The 21,225-nt window shown below is 30.5% G+C and overlaps 1 protein-coding gene and 1 long non-coding RNA gene across 2 annotated transcripts in view; one reads left to right on the top strand and one right to left on the bottom strand.

The window, feature by feature from the left end:
- Nucleotides 1-2,585: 2,585 nt before the first annotated feature.
- Nucleotides 2,586-4,114, bottom strand: LOC149902761 (uncharacterized). Its single transcript, XR_016457489.1, has 3 exons — nt 3,856-4,114; nt 3,533-3,706; nt 2,586-3,197 (listed from the first exon to the last, which is right to left on the bottom strand). It is a non-coding gene; the product is annotated as an uncharacterized LOC149902761 (long non-coding RNA).
- Nucleotides 4,115-7,157: 3,043 nt separating this feature from the next.
- Nucleotides 7,158-21,225, top strand: part of LOC149902757 (Kv channel-interacting protein 4) — a 106,911-nt gene continuing 92,843 nt past the window's right edge. Inside the window, exon 1 of the mRNA XM_090109690.1 lies at nt 7,158-7,179. Coding sequence (XP_089965816.1) covers nt 7,158-7,179 — 22 coding nt within the window. The remainder of the gene's footprint in view (nt 7,180-21,225) is intronic.

Genomic DNA, 21,225 nt, shown 5'->3' with positions numbered 1-21,225 from the left:
TAAACACATCAGGTACCTACGCAAAATTTACTTCATTACATACTAAATTATCTTAACAACTCTAGTTTATATTGACTTTATAAATTATAGTAAATTTCAAATGGAGTTCTCAAACATAATTTATTCTTACCACTTTTTTATTTTCTCGTAAAACATAGCAAAGAGCGTATTTCTCCAGTGTTATCCTTATTGTAGTTTTCGTGATAATTTTAGTAGGTCGGCGCTTTTCGACCCTACTACAAGTTGGAGTGCTTGACATAAAACAGAAAAATCTTGTGTTGACGAATGTTCTAGTCTTAGAGGTGGTATTTTATATATATATTTTATTTATTTACGTGATATAATAAATTATATCTCAAAATAATATCACACATGTTTAAGATGGCAGTTTGAAGAATAATAATAGCTTGAAAAAAACAAAATATTTTAGTCTGCATAATTTATCTACACAAGTAAGCTGAATTTCCTGATAAGGAAATTACTATAGTTTCACTCACGCAAGTATATCTTAGTAACAATTAATGAGTGTCTATGTTATCGGAAGATTAATGGGGGTTGGAACACTTTTGGGGTTACAAATGCTATCTGTAGAACGTTACAAAATCGGCTAAAACGTTTTGAATACATTAACCTTCGGGTTTTTTCTTAAAGAAATTGAATAAAACATTGCTTGACATCTAAATATAGTTTTAAATTATGTTGTGTGGCGTAAAGTAAACAAAAATACATATATAAATACCGCAGCTAGAGACGTCCAGGTAAATATTGGATAATGTTTAAGTGCGCGTCATTATTTATCTATGATTAAAGTAGATTGAATTTCCAAGAGTCTAAAATGTAAGATTCGTGGGGAAAACGTATAAAAATACTTTTGCACACAGTATTGTAAAAACAACGAGGTCACAGAAAGGACTCGCGGACGCTCAATGGGCTGAATATACTTGACATGAATGTACTATTTTTTTACGAGACGTGAAATGCAAAAAAACTGCATACATTTTTGCTGTAAATGGTTGGATGAAAACAAAAGCTGCGACAAACTTTCGCAATATGCTTTTTAAAGCGAGATGATTTGGTATTTTTGAATGTGACGCCAGCGCGCGAGAAATGAAAGGATGTGCGATATTAATGTTTCCTTTGTCTTACATTTAGGATAAAACTTATTTTGTATTTTAAAATGTTTTGCTGTGATCTTGCTACGTTGTTTATTTATTCATCAAATGAAACGAAATTAAAATAAAAATTGTAACATGTCGCGTCTGAAACGCAAAATGAAAGCTCGGATTTAAATAATTGTAGATATTAATAACAATCCACACTATTACTATAACAATATTTACTTACTAACAATATTACTACCTATGATTTTCAAAAAATCGTTATCATTAATCATTATTGTATCTATTTTCTTTCTCTATTTCTACATAACATCTTTGAATGTACTTGAATTTTGGGATCGACACATTATTGCGTTACATTTAAGCTACAAAATAATATAGAGCCTAAAAGCGTAGCCAAAATTCCATTGTCAGACTTCAAGATCCCTTCCTAATTTCCTTCACAATACTTTAAAGAGTACTTAAGCGAACGGCCGCCGGCTCTGTTACTCGTATTATTCTTTGAGCATACAACAATGATATAAGGAGACCTGGGGGGTAACCGGCATCTCTTATAGCAAGCTTATTATAACATTACTATGTATTTTCGTACCGTGACACCCTTAACGCAAGCTTGTTGCAGCGTTAAACTGATTTTGTTTTTGTAGCAATTTTGATGACGTCACTCGTAATAGTTCACTCAATTATTGGGACCGGTGCGAACTGCGATCTATTTGACAATTTGACAGTTATCAGATAATTCATAATAATAGAACTTTACATCGGCTTGTTCGAAGAAAAGGCTTCAAACCTTTTGATTTAAGAAGAATCGTGTACCTAAATAGTAAATAAGTGCGTAATCATCACGAGTCCCTATGAGATATGGGGGCATCATATGAACAATTTGAAAATACAATATAACCTACAGATTTATCTGTGTAAGTACCATATAATGTAAGTACCATACCCAATGCAAATCTATTTAAAAATACGTCTGTATAAGTACACATTCTCCACTTGTTATTTCTCTGTATAATAAAATGCAACTCTACTTATTCCCTAAACATAAATTTTATCTAATACTTAATGTAAATCTATAAAAGATTGTTTATTATTTCTTCATGATTCAATATATTTTATCATGTTATTATTTACCTATATAGAATATAAGACTATAAAAGTAAATCTACACTCAAATACACTACCCATATTATACTTATATAATCTGTTGTTAAGGATCTCATTTAATTTTGAGAAATAAAACCATTATTTATTTCCAGATTCTACAATCAATTCCGAGCACTAGGAATAAGATTACCCAGAGTAACCACATGGAAGCATTGATAGTATTCAAGAAGCCATAGTGCCAGCGCAACATGAATATATTTTTTTCAATAGGAAGCAATATCATACTTTAAATGTTTAAGTGCAATAAAAAACATTTATAAATCCAAAATCTTTATTTAGTCCTTTTTATTTATTTATTGACAAATCATTTGCTCCTTTACTTCTCTTGATATCATTTATATAAAAAAAAGTGATAAAACATGGAAGTATTCGAAATTAGATTCAATTCTATTTAGCTTAAATATTTATTAAAAACAATTAGGTAGATATATTATATAACTCAAATCCAAATTTGTAAGTAAATAGCATATTAAAAACACCCTTGATTAAAAAAAATTAAGTTTTATTTATAGTACCAGCCTTTAAAACTTAAAATGCAATAAACAAAAACTTTATATTTACATCACAATGAATAATTCCTACACTAATAGATTAATGGTATTTATATTTTTATTTTAAATTTAAATCAATTATTGTATTTGCATAATAAAGAGAAGATAAATAATTTAAAAACTTGCAGTACTTATGTGTACTTTTAATTTCATTTTTATTAAACTTAAAATGAAAACAATGTAGGTACTATATTAAGGTACAATTAAATTTTTACATTTTCAGATGTATGATACAAATATGAATATTTTAAGTGTAGACATGGTGGCGCCTCCCCCAACTTGAAGTTCTCACTACCACATGATCATCTCCCAAGCCGGTACTTCCTTGTTCAATGTTTGGGCAAGCCGGCAATCAACACAACTGTGAAAGATAAATTGGACTTAAACTGATTCTTTGTTGCTTTAAAATTTAATAAGTACATTTAATGTGTTTACTTTTATTATTAAAGGGCTTGTCATAGTGTATGTAAACGTCTAAAAAGAAGTTTTTTAAACAATGTCGGTATGGTTTGTTAAATACCTTATTTGTTAATAATTTTTCAAGTATTTCAACGTTTTAGTTGTTTATCTTGCAATTCTTAATATTGTATTAAAAAAACTTAAATGTGTAGGTACAATGCCTTAGAAAACTTTTAATATAAGTAGCTTCTAACCAAACATAGATAGGTTTGCTTATAAATTAATATAAATATTTACTTTTGACCAGCTGCTCTAGTTTTTGTGAACTCCCAAATCATTTGCACTTATACTTTCAGAGAATTCTATCAACTTCGTCTCAGCATAACTTTTAACTCGTTGGGAGTTATTTATGTACCTTTGTCTTTGTAACTTCAGGGTCAAGGAGCTTCGCGCACTCTGCACAATGTTCTGCTGCAAGTTAAATAAAAATTACTTCAATTAACAATAATCAAAACAGACGAAATCATGCAAAAACCAATACTTTATTCGTAAAAATATATCTGTGTTATCATAAATCGTCCAATGTTTTAGATATATTTATTACTCGTATATTATCTTACCTTGCTATTTCAATTGCTCTTTCATGCCTCTTTCATGCATTCTTTAATGCATATTACTTATCTTTCGCAATTTTTCAATTTGATTTATCCAAATTTTAGATAAAAATACGAGGACAGTGATTATGACATTTGGATTTTTGACGTTTAATTTTCAATCACCGCCATTTTTATAATAACAACCTTGTTTTGTTGAGTTCACAAAATAATCTTACTTTATTTTGTTACCGGGAGCCTTTTCAACATGATTACTATACGATTGCCTACAATGTCCAATGAGCTCCCAATGAGCGAATGAATTCCGAAGTTTTGTCTATTTTTTTAAGATTAATGGCTTGGCTACGAGGCTTTTAGGCCAAGTCGTAATGATTTGTATCGAACATTAAACGTCAAAAATCAAAATGTCATGTCACTGTCCTCATAATTCATATTAAATCTAAAATTTCAGATAAACTTAAACTTAAATATGTGAATCTCATCTCTGGATAAATGAGAATGTGCGAAAAAGCAATATTGAAATAGCATGGTAAGATAAAGTACGAGTAAGGACGATTTATGATAACAGACTACAGAGATATATTTTTACGAATAAAGTTTTGTTTTTTGCATAATTTCGTCTGTTTTGATTATTGTTACTTAATTGAAGTAATTTTTATTTAACTTGCAGCAGAACATTGTGCAGAGTGCGCGAAGCTCCCTGACCCCGAAGTTACAAAGACAAAGATAGATACATAAATAACTCCCAACGAGGTAAAAGTTATGATGAGACGAAGTTGATAGAATTCTCTGCTGAAAGTTTAAGTGCAAATGATTTGGGAGTTCACAAAAACTAGAGCAGCTGGTCAAAAGTAAATATTTATATTAATTTATAAGCAAACCTATCTATGTTTGGTTAGAAGCTACTTATATTAACAGTTTTGTAAGGAATTACACACCTACACATTTAATTTTTTTTTTTTAAAAACAATATTAAGAATTGCAAGATAAACAACTAAAATGTTAAAATACTTGAAAAATGATTAACAAATAAAGTATTTATTATTTAACAAACTATACCGACATTGTTTAAAAAACATCTAAAATTACATACACCATGACAAGCCCTTTAATAATAAAAGTTTTACACACATATTAAGTGTAATTATTAAATTTTAAAGCAACAAACAATCAGTTTAAATCCAATTTATTTTTCACAGTTCTATTGATTGCCGGCTTGCCCAAACATTGAACAAGGAATTACCGGCTTGGGAGATGATCATGTGGTAGTGAGAACTTCAAGTTGGGGGAGGCGCCACCATGTCTACAGTCTACACTTAAAATATTCATATTTGTATCATACATCTGAAAATGTAAAAATTTAATTGTACTTAATATAGTACCTACATTGTTTTCATTTTAAGTTTAATAAAAATGAAATTAAAAGTATACATAAGTACTGCAAGTTTTTAAATTATTTATCTACTCTATATTATGCAAATACAATAATTGATTTAAATTTAAAATAAAAATATAAATACCATTAAACTATTAGTGCAGGAATTATTCATTGTGATGTAAATGTAAAGTTTTTGTTTATTGCATTTTAAGTTTTAAAGGCTGGTATTATAAATAAGACTTTATTTTTTTAATCAAGGGTCTTTTTAATATGCTATTTACTTACAAATTTGGATTTGAGTAATATACCTAATTGTTTTTAATTAATATTTAATCAAAATAGAATTGAATCTATTTTCAAATAACTCCATGTTTTATTACATTTTTTTATATATAAATGTTATCAAGAGAAGTAAAGGAGCAAATGTTTTGTCAATGAATAAATAAAAAGGACTAAATAAAGATTTTGGATTTATAAAATATGTTTTTAATTGCACTAATACATTTAAAGCATGATATTGCTTCCTATTGAAAAAAATATATTCATGTTGCGCTGGCACTTTATAGCTTCTTGAATACTATCAATGCTTCCATGTGGTTACTCTGGGTAATCTTATCCCTAGTGCTCGGAATTGATTGTAGAATCTGGAAATAAATAATGGTATTATTTCTCAAAATTAAATGAGATCCCTAACATAAGTATAATATGGGTAGTGCATTTGAGTGTAGATTTACTTTTAAGTGTTTTATTATATAAATAATATAACATGATAAAATATATTGAATCAAGAGGAAATAATAAACAATCTTTTATAGATTTACATTAAGTAGGTATTAGATAAAATTTATGTTTAGAGAATAAGTAGGGTTGCATTTTATTATATAGAGAAATAACAAGTGGAGAATGTGTACATAAACAAACGTATTTTTAATTTTTTAAATATACTCTTAAGATTTGCATTGGGTTATGGTACTTACATTACTTTTATCTTACACAGATAAATCTGTAGGTTATAATTGTATTTTAAGATTGTTCATAATATGATGCCCCCATATCTCATAGAGACTCGTGATGATTGCGCACTTCGCAACAATAAATTATTTACACGATTCTTCTTAAATCAAAAGGTTTGAAGCCTTTTCTTGGAACAACCCGATGTAGTTATGTTAATTTTGCATTTTTAATATAATAAATGTATTATCTTCTTTAAAAGCTTCATTTATTAAATAGATTTCCAACTACATACGTTTCACTTAAATTTGATGTGTATTCTTTTAATAATATTCAAAATAATGTTATAAAAGTTCCATATTTACAACTTCACTAAAATTGCTTAAAACTGTCATTATTGACATTATAACAAGAATGCTAAATGTCAAAGAGAGCGTGCCGGTTCCAATTTTTCGATTGACGTCTCGAAACCGCTCGAAACAGTCTTATTGCAATTGGTTTTCATATGTTTTAGAAGGTCCCGGTGCCAAAAAAGTAAGATTATTTTGTGAACGCAACAAAACGTACCCATAATAAGACTGTTATTCTAAAGGTGCCGGTTACCCCCCTGAAACATAATTATATAAAAATGTCGACATATTTTTGAATAGTGCTCATGTTCTTTGATCGTTAATATAGGTTTGTGTAACTTTGTAGAATTAATTGGATACGTTAGGTACGTGTTATATTTTTTAAAGACATAATTTTAATTCTTACTCTGCCTTTGACGATTTCATTTTTCATATTGTTTATTTGAACGTAGACGAAACAAAATAACAAAAATTGGTATAATTAATTTTATAACATAGATTATCACAAATTCAAAGAGATAAAACACAGTACTCAGGTCAGATAAACTTCTTTATTGTCTTAAGAATTTGTAAGTAAGAAGCATAAGAATAACTGAGTTAATTTTCTTTTGCAGATCCAAACTGTTGCAATGAGTTTCAAGTACTTGGAGTGTAAGTAGTTCTTACTGTAGCACTCGTTAAGACCTAAACATAGTTTATACTTCAGAACAGATACTAAATACTTCTAACGAGTTGTACCTACGCTAAAATTCAATTTCACTCCGTGTTTAATTCTAAAACAATTCCGCCGTATTGCAGTGAAAATGAAAAACAAACATTAATACACATTCCTAAATGGCTTTTCATAGAAATAAATTATATCGCAGTTAACACCAAGTTTGTATGAAATGGAAAATATGGAAGCGGTTTTAATTAACCGCCGAATGGAGAGTGTAATCTTCTAAAAAGATATTGCCGCCTAGATATTAATGTGAATTTGAAATATACCATTCCTTAGTTGATTTAAGAACGTTTAATTTACTATAGGGTAAAAGCCGGATAGTTGCGCCAGTGGGATACTTGCCGCAGTTTCGAATACACTATGTTACGGACATTAGTGGCAATAACGCTTTACTATAGTTGTAAGTACCCCTCCCGCAGACCTCAGTGCCACGTCAATCGTTTGTGTAGAATCACGCGTTTCATCTGTGTGAGCGAAATTGTTCCGCTGTGAAACTTCGATAGGCGTTGAAACTATATTGGTAAGTCATTTGTATTGAATATTTTTGTTACTAATTGTGATTTCAATATAGTTTATGTTTCTTTGCGTGCATTAGACTTTAAATTATACTGTTAATTACATTTTATTGCAAAATATTGTTGATTTATTTCGCAAATAAAAAGGGCAAGTATCCGTATCAAAAAGGATAGTCGCCTTAGAAACTTGTGCGGATAGTTGCTCTCGGGGCAACTATCCGCAACTACAAATTCTTTCACTAGCAAATATTAATATTATTGCGTTTTTATAGGTAATAAGGCATCTCCATGCCGGTACAATATTCATTTCGCTAATTTTTTATTTAACTTCCAGGAAAATACCCTGTCCTTGATTTTAAAAATGAAAAATGACTCATATACTAAAGCTCGGAGACGCAGGATTTCCTCCTGAAAGAAATACAATTCGTCAGCTAGCTTACCAGTTTGCCGAAAATTTGGGGTTAAAGCATAACGGCTGGGCCACAATGGTTAAAAAGCTTTCTGGAAAGAAATCCCGAAATAGTTTTGAGGCAAGCTGAGGGTTTATCAATTGAAAGAGCGAGGGGTCTCAACAAGAAGACGTTGCAAAATTTTTTGATCTACTTATTACCTACTGTCTTAACTGAGAATGAATTGCTGGTTAAACCAGATGGAATATTTAATATGGATGAAATGAAACTGTATTGCTTGCGATGTGGAAAGATGAAATCCCTCACTTCTGATGATTAATGCCAAAGTTGTAACAAATAATAAAGACTGATTAAGTGAATTGATATAAATTTGTTTTTTTATTAAAAAAAAAAATATTGTGAGGCATCTATCCCCTCACGAGGCAAGTATCCTCTGAAGTATTATTTACGATAGGCAACTATCCGCTAGATTAGGCAACTATCCTTCATTTGAGAGGTCAAATAAAACAGGATTTACTCAAAACCTTTAATAATTATGTTTAATAAAATAGGCTAATATGATGGTTTAAAGACCTATCTTTTGATATACATGTTTCATTATTCTTATTAAGTACATAATTTTTCATAATATAGCTTTTTTGAAAAGTGGCGCAACTATCCGGCTTTTACCCTAAGCGTTCAAACGGTTTAAATTATTAATTAAGATAATTTATTTTTTAATACAATTTTCTATTTTCGCATGTTGAAACTAAATATTATTAATTTAAGTTTATTAAAAACATCGGATCATTTTCCATTAAATTATTCACTGGGGAATGGATACCTATCGCTCAGGGTTAGCGCTAATGGCTGCTTACAGTGTTATTTTATCATTATTATGAAAAATCTATTTGGGAGCTAAAGAACTATTTTCTTTGTAATATCTTTGAAACTATTTATTATTAATTCGCATATTTACTTTCCTGTCAAGTGATAATAATTAAAGGTTTAATCTTTTTTTATTAATTGTAGAGCAGACTCGAAATTAGGTTGATAATAAATTACCAGTCATTTTTTTATACCTACTTACCCTGACTTCGTCTTGATAACTTATAACTTGGAAAGTATATTATTTTTCTATACCTACTTATAAAAATAATTTCCAGTAAATGTACCTATAATTAGGAATATTACATGCGAAAATAGCTTGTAGGCATAAAATATACATAAAACAAACTTATTCCATTAAGTACAAACATAAAAATAATAAACCAACGAATAGCGTTATTATAGCTAATGAAGTTATAATGAAAACGGTAAATTTAAATACTATAACACAAATTATTTCATCGTTCCTGCGTAACATTTATTCGAGGATGTGTAAATATCATTAACTTTTACATTAATGAAAACGTAATAAAATGAATTACTCTAAATCCCGTTGAAATAACATTTTGGTTTCGAACACAGCTTTGATATTTTCTATGCTCTAAATTGTCTTGGTCTATTTATTAAACGATTTTTTATTTAACTCTAGCAATACATTTTTTTTATTTCATATAGATTTTTGTCATTATTATTTAGTATTCAAGATGATCAATGTTTTTAATGCACACTTAGTTTGATACAATTGCATAAAATTCACGATTTTGCTATTGTTATTATCTTTCCTCGCCATAACTAATACTTATCTCTCAGAATACATGATGCTTTGAAACAAATCTTCAACTTTACCTCAGAGTATCTAGGCTTTGTTAAAACTAATATTAGTTTAATAATAACACATTTACCTACAACCGAACATGGGCACGTGTAATGTCATATTTAATCTATTAGATTTAAGTTTACAGCAGAGAACAATACGAAAAAGATAAAAGGTCGTCGAAATCAAATTCCCAAGATCCAAGATAATATCGTTTCATAAGGAATAATAATATTCCTTTGTCTGTCTAATGATATCTTTCCGGATTCATCTGCGTAACAAAAACGTTTGTAAATCTTTCCGTCACTGAAACAAAAACTCAATATTTATCTTGACTGGACTCCGCGCCCCGACCGCAATCATTTGTAAGAAACCCGAAACTTTCGTATCGAGATCTACTGGTTTGTACTTCTAATTCCAACACTCGATACTATCGGTTACGACTTAGTTTAAAAGCTTTTTATTTGGTACTTTGTTTCATTCGTTCCATTTCATTGGCGCCAAACGTGAGGTATTCGTGTGACACATTATCTAAATCAACCTTTTAATAAAACTTGCAATGAAAAATTCAAGATATTTTAATTGCCAATGCATTATTATAGAAATACAATTGAAGTTCACTAGCAAAAACACCGTAATCCATCACTTTTTGCTCTGTAACTGAAACTAATTGGCATTAAAATTAAAATTCCAGCCGACCACAATGACTGTCGCCTTCGCGAAAAAATACTCTACATTTTCCAATTGTATCAAAAAAAGACTGAAGTAAAGCGCTATTCTGACACTCTTGCTACTTTCAAGTCGCAATTGTTTGTTTGGAAACGGGCTTCGTGATTAGCATAGGAAATAGGAAACTTCTGTTCATTGCTATTCCAACCGGTTGTACGAAACATTTCGATATAAACACGGCGATGAAACCCTTTCAATACGTCTATACATGTTGTATTGTGTCTGAAAATTACAATATTTTATCATTTCAGTGTAAGGCCAAGTTTAACAATACATTATGGATTCTAATTTATTATTATTACAAGCATTCACATTGGTCTTATTTCTGATAATATTGGTTGTATTCATTATTGGTAGTTTCCGAATAGTTCGTTAGTAAGTTGATATGTTTCCTGTTTTTCATTATGTTCCCCAATCAGTGACATGTCTACTTATTTGTAAGCAATTTATTAGGTGAAAACCAATCAAGGCAAAAACGGTGTCATTGTATATTTATTCCAGAGAGAACCAACAAGTTCTTTCGATATTTATTGTTAAACTTAAAATCTTTTATTCCCTTGTTCAACAAAATACATTGTTCTGCATTAAAATTGTAACCTAGGAGCTAAGCTTAATCGCCGGCAATCGACTTTAAATTACCACATTATTCCGCGTCATTCGAGTTGGAAACTTCCATATATATCAAGCAAGTGGTCATCAACCGTTCATTTTGCAGGTTATTACGAAGCATCCTTACTCCCGCCTCGAAATGACAGTGACGCATTGTCTAATTTACAGCTACAAACCATTTTATACTTTGCGAAGCCTTGATATTCCGCGCTTAAGGTTTATAATCGTTTGTACTTATAAAAAGAATTGTCCGAGGTTGTACGTAACTCTCGGAGGATCCATTGTTCCTGGTTGAAATAAAACTGACTCGCAGTGAGTTTTCCACGTAATCTTGGTATAAATAATATTTCTATGAAAACATGTGCTTGCTAAATAGAATATTAAAATTCATTTCTCTTGTAATACTTTGAAAGCTTTTGTATTTTACCAAGAATTTATATTACGGGTAAAATCCCTTATTGTGAGCACGTGAATGTGCCAGGCATTTGAAAAGGCCGAATTATTGACAATATGTTATTAAAAACTGTTAAAATTATACCTAGTTCTAAACTGGTCGCTTAAATGTTTCTATTTATGACAAGCTTTTAGCTTTTAATCCAAATTCTAATTAATCAAAAGTATCTACACTAATAATCTTAGTCACTCTCTTAAGTTTTGTAATTACACATCTCTCTAGACGCTTGTTTGTTGTTCTCGTAATAAAATAGTTGAAATGTTTACCAATACTTACTGTTTGAAGACAGGACAAACAATAGTCTCGGTCTCTTATTGTCCTCATATCCGGCGAGTCTGTTCTTAATCCATTTATTACTCAGCTAGGACCTTAATTAAGAGTTGTTGTTAATACGTAATTGCGTTTTGTTACATTGTTGAAATATAACATATACATATAACCTTGAAGATTTTTAACAATACCAAAATAATTAAGACGACTATTATGCAGTAACTTGACCTTGACTATAAAAATCTAAGAAAGTTTGAAGAAAAATGTTTTATTTCGAATTTTTCGATTTGAAAACGTTGGCTAAAAATGATGTGTTCACTATTAAAACATTGTTACTTATAAAATGAAAAATTTCACATTTTACCTTGCTAAACTTTCTAAAGATTGCTGTTAATTTAATTTAGCTTAATTTTCTGAAGCAAGTGTCAGCTAATACCATAAAGCGAGTTTTCTTTAACCATGATATCATTGTAAAAAGCTCAGTCAGGATTTTCATTATTTTAAAACTGAAAAATAGAACTATACCACAACAATACCAGACAAATCACGATCAATTTACATATGGTTACTTTGAGCAATTCCAATATTAAACGGAAATATTTTCATAGTGCTGCACGTCGCGGTTCATTTGCATGCACCCCGCCAGAATTCAATTCTAATGCAAATGGGAACAAACAGTGACGGAGTACTTACCAACTCTCATTTCGAACCTTTTGGTGATTCCAATTGCTTGGAACCCATGATCCAAATACACAGGAAAACTCATTGTGTTCATCGACTTATTTATATACTGTCAGCAAATAATACATACCTTAATGTGCTATTTGGAATCGTAACCTATACTTACTAAAATAATGCAATAAAACTATGCTAAGTATATTCTTCTTTTGCCTACTTCTTAATAAACTTAAAACTTAATGAGTGAAAATCTATAAAAAAGCATATTTTATTTAACCTAATACCTATCAACAACTTAAACTAACTTGAATGAAATAAAATGTAGTGTTAATTTTGTCATGTGTATAAAAAATCATGACCGCAATTCCACCGTATTCATGATATAAAATTCAATTACTAACAAAACTAACAAAACCTATTTTTGTTCACAGATTTCCGGCTGCTGTGCTATCGCTTGCCGCATGCCTCTTTATGAACTTAACAATGGAAAAGCTCGCTTTTCACTAACTTTTCTATTAAGTGTTAACTGTGAAAACTAACTAAAATTTTAACTCAGCGTGAATAGTCGTGATCATTATATTAAATAGAGTGTTCTAGTGATTTAGTCGAGATAATAAAAGGGATAGATGTATAAAATTGTGTGATGTGCGTACGTGTCGTTCGGTGATGGTGCGGTTACGTTGAGCGAGCGAGCGTTTCGCTTACGCTGGGTGCGCAACGCCACGGCGTCGTCGCTGGAGGGTCGAGCGGGTGCGGGCGAGGCGGAGGAGCCTGCGCCCGCGCCCGACGCGGAGGCGCCGACGCGACGCCGCCGCCACCGCCCGCTCTACCGCCGCCTCTTCCAATATGTACGCACCGCGTGGACGGGCGTCAAGTTCGCTCTAGGTAACGTAAGCCTCATTAAAACATCGAAATATAGCTCTGTAGTTACATTTCACTCGTCATTAATTCATTCATCACGCTCAGTAAATTATTATTAAACATCAACGATATACATTTACCATGTCTTTAATGAATTGTACGAAAACTAGTTTATTTTACTTGTAACTTATTTTGCAGAAAGTCATCATAAAATAAATAATGAATAAAATTATTGTATATCCATCATTGTAACTGAAACCTGAATCTCTGATAAATTTGTTGTTCATTTATTATACAATATTTTATCTTGTACCTCCATCTCAACTTTAATCTTTGCGAAAAATCTTCTCTGCTTCAAAAGTTGTGAAACAACAGAACAGTAAATTAAGATACTTCAAAATTAAGTTCAGTAAGTTGTTTACAAGTTGGGCGTTCTGAAAATATACGACATACTTTTCAAAGTCCTTATGATTTATTCTTTGTTGCATTATACTTGTTGACGACACAGGCAATTAAGTTCCTGACCTTATAGAAGTAGGAACAGTAATTATGAGTAATAGAGACTTGCAATTCCATGCTATTACAGAGGACAATTAACTTTTAAGTACTTCTTAGATGGGAATTCCAGCCACCTGTTATACAACTAAAAATCTGTACTTTTGTCAATCGATAAAGCTATTAATAAAAGGATGATCGTAAAACTCATACATAATAAGATAACACACATACAAAACATGATTTTATACGGAAAGAATTATAAAGTAACTTCAAGTTAATTAACAAGTTCTGAGGAGACTTACAAGAAGCGCTCGTATGATCATCGAAGTATCATCATCTTACGGGTTTAAGAGCACTCAAACTCACTTCTTATAACATAATCATACAGTATCAATATAATATGTATAAAACAACTAAAGACCCTATATTTCAAGATAAATATCAAAGTCTTTCATATTCTAGAAGCGTTCAACGCTTAATTACACTGGCCATAACCATAAAGGAGCGCATAGTAAATTCTGAGGTAAGCTCGGGTCAGTCCATACACTAGTGTGAGGTCATAATTCTGATTACGACTCTATTTATTAGTGGTATTACGTGAAATATAGAAAGGGTAAATGGTGATAACTTATATTTTGGTATATAATATTGAATGCATGGTGATTAGGCAATGTTTCAAATAGTAGGTATGTGTATGTAATTATCTACTCTTATAAAAGATTTGTACCTTAGAACAATTTTTAATCTTTGGCATAAATCCATGCAACGTCATATAAATGCTATTTTTAATTATGTTCACTACTAGTCGAATGATATTCGACTAGTGTTAGTAAATGTTTCTGAATAATATCAATTTTCATAAGGCTCCCAGTAATAATTAATATTAACATAACAATATTATTTTAAGGAACAAAAAAATCCATGTATATTAAACTCATATCCAAGTATTCTTCTTATCTGCATTTAGTTTATATTTAAGAGCGCCCTAAAAGTCAACAGTTGAAACAAAGCCAAGTGTCGTTTAGACGCGTAGTTGTTGAGAATTATTGGCGTCATAGCACAACTCAGTACCGCATTGTATTTTGTATGATATACAAAGTAAACCCCGAAATACATTGTTTCCGCATCAAATATAAAACTATTGTTTTTGAAAGTACGTAAACACGGAGTTCAAACATTCAATGAGATGTGTCGAAAAGAGACCACTAAATGTGAGTGTGCGAATGGTAAAAAATGTAACTAAACCGAGCGTGACCCGTATCGCGAAATCAAATCCCCTAAGTGAAAATGTGCTCGAAGAAAGGGGTAATTTTTCAAATGAGAAAAAATCGAAACCGAGTTCATTGAGAAATGAAAAAACTGTGAGGGACAAAGTAAAAGTGAAGAAAAAAGTGAGGTTTTCAGACGCAAGAACGACCTCTGAAAAGATTCCGTTCAAGGAATGCTTTGTTAATTTTTTTCGTTTGTTATGGAACTGTTATAGAACTAGGGCTATACCTGTGGATAGTAAGTCTCCACTTTTCTTCGCGATTCATACTTCAGTTTTCTTCATTATGCTAAATATTATCATAACAAAGTAAACAAGATTAAGATTACTTACACAATTCGTGTTATGCCAAATTCTCTTTTTATTTTAGTGTTCCCATTTTCTAAACTTCCTAAAACATAATTACTTACGCTATACCAATTTTATTAATAAACTTAAAATATTACGATGCTCAAAACCCTTATAATGTATAAGCTACGCTCCAACATACATGCGAGGTTCTCCAATAAAATATTCTAATAAGCTTGTTTCTGTATACACGCTCGTGGACGAGTTTCAGTAACATTTCCTAGTGAGCCGGGTCACAACGTGATGGCCAACTTTATCAAACAAACTTAACTCTTCTCTAACTAATGAAATTTCTGATGCGCGCTCTATCGATTAGTCAAACAAGTTTTTGCATGAATAATTTATTATACGTTGGCGGGTTGGATGTTTTAAATAACTTTAAAATTATTTACGCATTTAATTAATGCATTCGTTAGGCCTTTTCCACTAAATACCATTCAGTTTATGAACACATATTTGCATGTTATTTTAATTTAATTTGTGAATGCGTTCATTGTAATTTTGGTATTTATATTTTATTTTCATTGTTTAATTATTTTATACGTATTACATTTGAATAGATCCATACCGTCAAATGACTTTAAACATAATTTATATTATAAAAATATTAATTATCAAAGTATCCAAATTAAATCACTGACATATTTAGTTTCATAAAGTTTACAGCACTGATCTTAGTATTTATTTATTTATTTATTTAGTAACTAAACTATGATTATATAAATGCATTAGCGATATAGAAAACAAACTTTAAACTTCCTAGCCTTGAATAAAAGATACACAGCTAGTGGGACACGAACTTTTATTTAATTAAAACTTGATTTTCCCGAGACTTTTCCTTGCAGCGAATATTTTATTTTGTAAGCAAAAGTTACTGTGAAATGTGTCAATTTTCATCATATTGATTTGAATTTATATCTTAGATCGCATTGTAGGTACACGCCACATTTGTTTTAATTCCTAGAAATAGCTTAAATTTGTAATAGCATTAACTTGGTATGAAGAGTGTTTTGTTGACACATAAAATATTTTGCAGCTTTTTTCTACTTCTGTCCGGTTTTTCATACATGGTTTTATTCAATCTTTAAGAGATAAGTAGTGTTACTATACTATTTTCAATTTCATAGTCATCACTACATAGTATAAAACAAAGTCGCTTTCCCTGTCCCTATGTCCCTATGTCCCTATGTCCCTTTGTTCGCTTAAATCTTTGAAACTACGCAACGGATTTTGATGCGGTTTTTTTTAATAGATAGAGTGATTCAAGAGGAAGGTTTATATGTATAATAAGATCCATTAAGTAGTGGAGAAGTACTGTTATTTTTGAGGTTTCTAATGTGATGTCGTAAAAAATTACATTTATTCCGCTTACATTGCAAACACAGGCTGAACCCTACGAGTTTTATCAAAATAATGTACTAAGTATTATACACATTGAAAAGGTCTACCGAAAAGTCCGCGATGGTATATGTCTATCTCTTATGGATAACCCACAATAACTTTTTTTTGTCATTTACTTTTTACGACAAATAATGGCTAATTTTCGAAGCGATTTTAACCAATACAGCATTAATCCTTAACCAATTAAATACCATGGATACATTGTCCATTTAATATAGATCTATATGGCCCTTTACACCGTATGATTTAAGTGAATATTTTCGAAGATATTACAGATTTAAAAATTTCAGGACGTAGCGTTTGCGGCCGCCCGGCTATGTATTTTATACCCGTGCGATGCCGGAGGCCGGAGCGGGCCGCTATATTTTTATACCTATACAACGTTCACAATTTTTCTGTAGTGTATTTAGTATCAGCATTGCACCCGTGCGAAGCTGGGGCGGGTCGCTAGTTAATAATAAATGGAAGTGGATAATATTTAAAAAAATGACTGATTGTTAATCAAAACAAAACGTACTTTTTTATTATATTGTAATTAACACAAAGGTTATGATAACATGTTACTAACGGCTCTGGGACTTTATTACAAATGTAGGTATCCATTACGACAAAATGTCCAACGTCTACGAGTGTCATAACTTGTAATCGTAAACTACAGATGCTACAGACAGACCAATAAATAGTTTGTCACATCATCTCATAACTTCATCGTATAACTATACATAATACAATACACTTGGGATCAAGAGCCAAAATAACTTATATATAACGATGATAATATTGTGAATGCATGCACATAGGTAAAGAAAAATCAAACGTTTGCTAAAATTATGAAACATCCGGATGAAAATTATCTTTTCCATAGACCTCTTCTATATATGACAATACGACTAATAATGAATTTTACAATTTATAACTTACTATCACTATATGTATATTTCTAATAATTTAATGTTAAAATCAATGAATTCAGTGTAATTTACCGACTAATACTATCTAAACATGTTTCATCAATTTCAGATTTGTTGGACATCGTTATGAGGTTAAAATTGGTTTTGGGAAGTAACGCCTAAACACACAATTCCGAGGGATAAGTGAATTTAAAGCCTGTATGGAAAGAAAACGTTATATATATTCAAATTCAATTTGATGGCTTGTTATAAATGCGAATCGAATATTTTAAGCAGTAATCATTCCTTACTACTTATTTCATCGAATATACCTCATTCAGGAGACTTTCTTACTATTAACGTATATGTAGTATCTACTATGTATAACAAATCAGGTAAATATAATAAATTCCAATATTTTTTAAGTTCTGAACAATCACAATAGGTCAATTGTTGGTATTTCCGCAATAAATAAAATTTTAATAACAATTTTCACAAACTTGATTATCTATACTAATCTTATAAATCTGAAGAGTTTGGTTGTTTGAACTCTGGAATCACGGGTCCGTTTTGAATAATTATTTCAATGTTACATCACTATCTAACATTTAAATTTTCTATCTAACGTTGACTAAATCGAGGAATCATCACGCGAAGACAGAGTGAAGCAATGCGGGTAAAACCGCGGGGCACAACTAGTCTTTAAAACAGACACCTACTCCAGTTTAATAATATCCCAATTACGGTGTTGACTTGTCATGTAATTTATAAGGCTTGTTCAATTAATTAGAGAAACGGTAGCTATCGTGACTGATAAGGGATAATATGCCAATGTATGTATGTATGTCTCCAGTTTAATTGCAGCTTTTCTATATGGTTAATGCTTTCTGTAAAAATATTTTCTACAACTGACGCGCGCAACTTAATCGCATTGAAAAATCGATCATAGTCTTATGTTATATTGGCTACCCTTCTCGATAAAATATATTATGTAAGAGACATAGATCATTTTTAATTCGAACGGCCCGTTAGTAGTTGTTCCTGAGATTAGCTCCTACATCTTGTACAAAGGGTTTGCAAAACCCCACTTTGTAATAGTTGATATAATTATGTAGGTACCGTGTATTTTATTGATGGAACAAGAGCTATTCGTGTGATAATTTATCTTAAACAATAGAATTTATATATTCTACGTTGCCAATTTACGACAAAAACCACATGTAAGAAATGAAAATATATCAATAAATAATTTTTACTAGGTATAAGTAACCTTTACTATGCAGACACAATTTTTCAGTATTTCATAACGACTAATAGATTAAAAACAGCTCCTCAGTGAATAAATAACATAGACTTCAAATAAATTTATAGCATGAACATTTCTTTAAAAGAGATATTCCTAAGCTAATTTATTTTCCAAGAAATGCCATACTGAATTTGTATAATATTATATAACAAAGATTAATTTCTTTTTCTGCGAAATTCGCAGTATTTGAAAATTAATTTGCTCTGTTGCTTAGAATAGTAATCAGTTTTTAGATATAATTTAAATTGAGGTATTTCGTTTATTTTTTCTTTTATAAAACTATATAACGGTCTATACAACGCGAATACGGGAGTCTATTATGATTTCATTTATATTAATTACCCTGAGCTTAATTACCTTCTGCCCCTATATAATAACGCGCAAAATTCCTATATTCATTTCATAAACTTACATCAACAAATGCACGATAGTCATATTTATAATTGTAATAATAGTCAAGTAAAATAACTTAGGCAGAGCCAAACCGATGACTAATAGCCTCAATAAAAAAGAACTCGTAAATCTTATTAAATTTCAATGAATTATGTTACTATTTGTTGTGTCTAAACATGTTAAGGCCGTGTACGCGGTCCGTGCGCTGTTTGGCTCAAATATGTGATTTTTCAAACCAGATTGTCCATCAACCACTTATCTTACAAACATATGAATTACTAATAATTTTAGGAATTTTTATTGTCTATGTAGTTAGTTAAGAGTTTTTTTCAATTAATACAGTATTTCTGAATACCATCAAGATAACTGAGCCAATGATTACTTGATTTCACTTTTAGTGTCAATTTCGAAGCTAAAAATATCTGAAATCGCTGACAGATCTAACACACAATTATTTTTAACTAACTGCAAAAATCCTTATTAAAATAGTTAGTTAAAAGATTTTTTTATTTTGGACTCCTAATTTACGAAATTAAAATCCGAACAATGTGAATTTTTTTAGAAATTATAGTCGACAAAATGATTATTTTCACCAAGATATTTGACTTTATTGAATATAATTTATACATATTACAATAAAAGAATGTCTTACTTATAAGATAAAATTTAAAAAATCAACTAAGGTACCTCTATTATTTTTCTACAATTTTTTTTAAAGTACTATAAAACACTGCGCGCGACCCGATTAAAATCAGTCGGCAGCGAGCCTTTCCAGAGAGAGGACATGTTGCTCGGCGCTCTCCTGCGGACCTATGCTGTTCATAGTAAAAGGATAGCGCAAGCCGCGATCTATCGTAATAGATCGCGGAGTTTTTGACTTGCGTTAAATAGAATATGCGCTCTTAATGTAAATTATATTATTATGTATCATAATTAGAACAATAGTAACCAATCCGCTTTTAAAATGTATGTATAAAAAGTAAATAATATCACCTTCATAATCACCCCACATAAATTTACTATAAGTCTTTTACTATAGAGGTATCTACCTCATTCTAACGTTGAAACTTTGTGACAACCCTCAGGCCCTTGCCATCAAAACTTTACTACATTTTGTTTTAGATTGAAACGAAGAATATATTATTCACGGTTTTATTCTGAACGCATTAGCACCTCATACAATATGTGACATTTGGTAATGCAATAGTATGTAAAATTTAGAGGAGTTAATGCTTTTCCCGGGAACACAAAATTACACATTTGCGAAATAGCGTTATTAATTAGTCATGTTGTTTGTTTGCGAAGTGTTTAGTTACGTTACGAGCAAAATAAATATTGGAAGCCATATTTCCGAAGCCAAATTCAAAATTTACGTTCAATTTTCTAATGTGTAACATATTCTAGAATGCGAATATTGGCAAAGGATTTAATGAATTAATGGGCTTTGATAATTAACATGTAAAATACACAATAACAAAGAACATTTTATTTATCTAAGAATTATTTTTATTTAAGTTAAAAAAATATACATTACACACATAAAATAAACTATTCAAATAAAGATAAAAGGTTCTCGAAGAGACCACGTACAGAGTGATGTAGCGTAGGATGGCCTTTAATAAGATGGATAGACGACCTGATTAAAATGGCAGAGAGCAGCTGGACA

Source organism: Colias eurytheme, chromosome 14, assembly GCF_061535395.1.
Source record: "Colias eurytheme isolate Ceu_HAF_F1 chromosome 14, ilColEury1 Martin Lab GWU primary, whole genome shotgun sequence".
Taxonomy (NCBI): Eukaryota; Metazoa; Arthropoda; class Insecta; order Lepidoptera; family Pieridae; genus Colias; species Colias eurytheme.
This window is presented reverse-complemented; position numbering and strand designations above follow the sequence as displayed.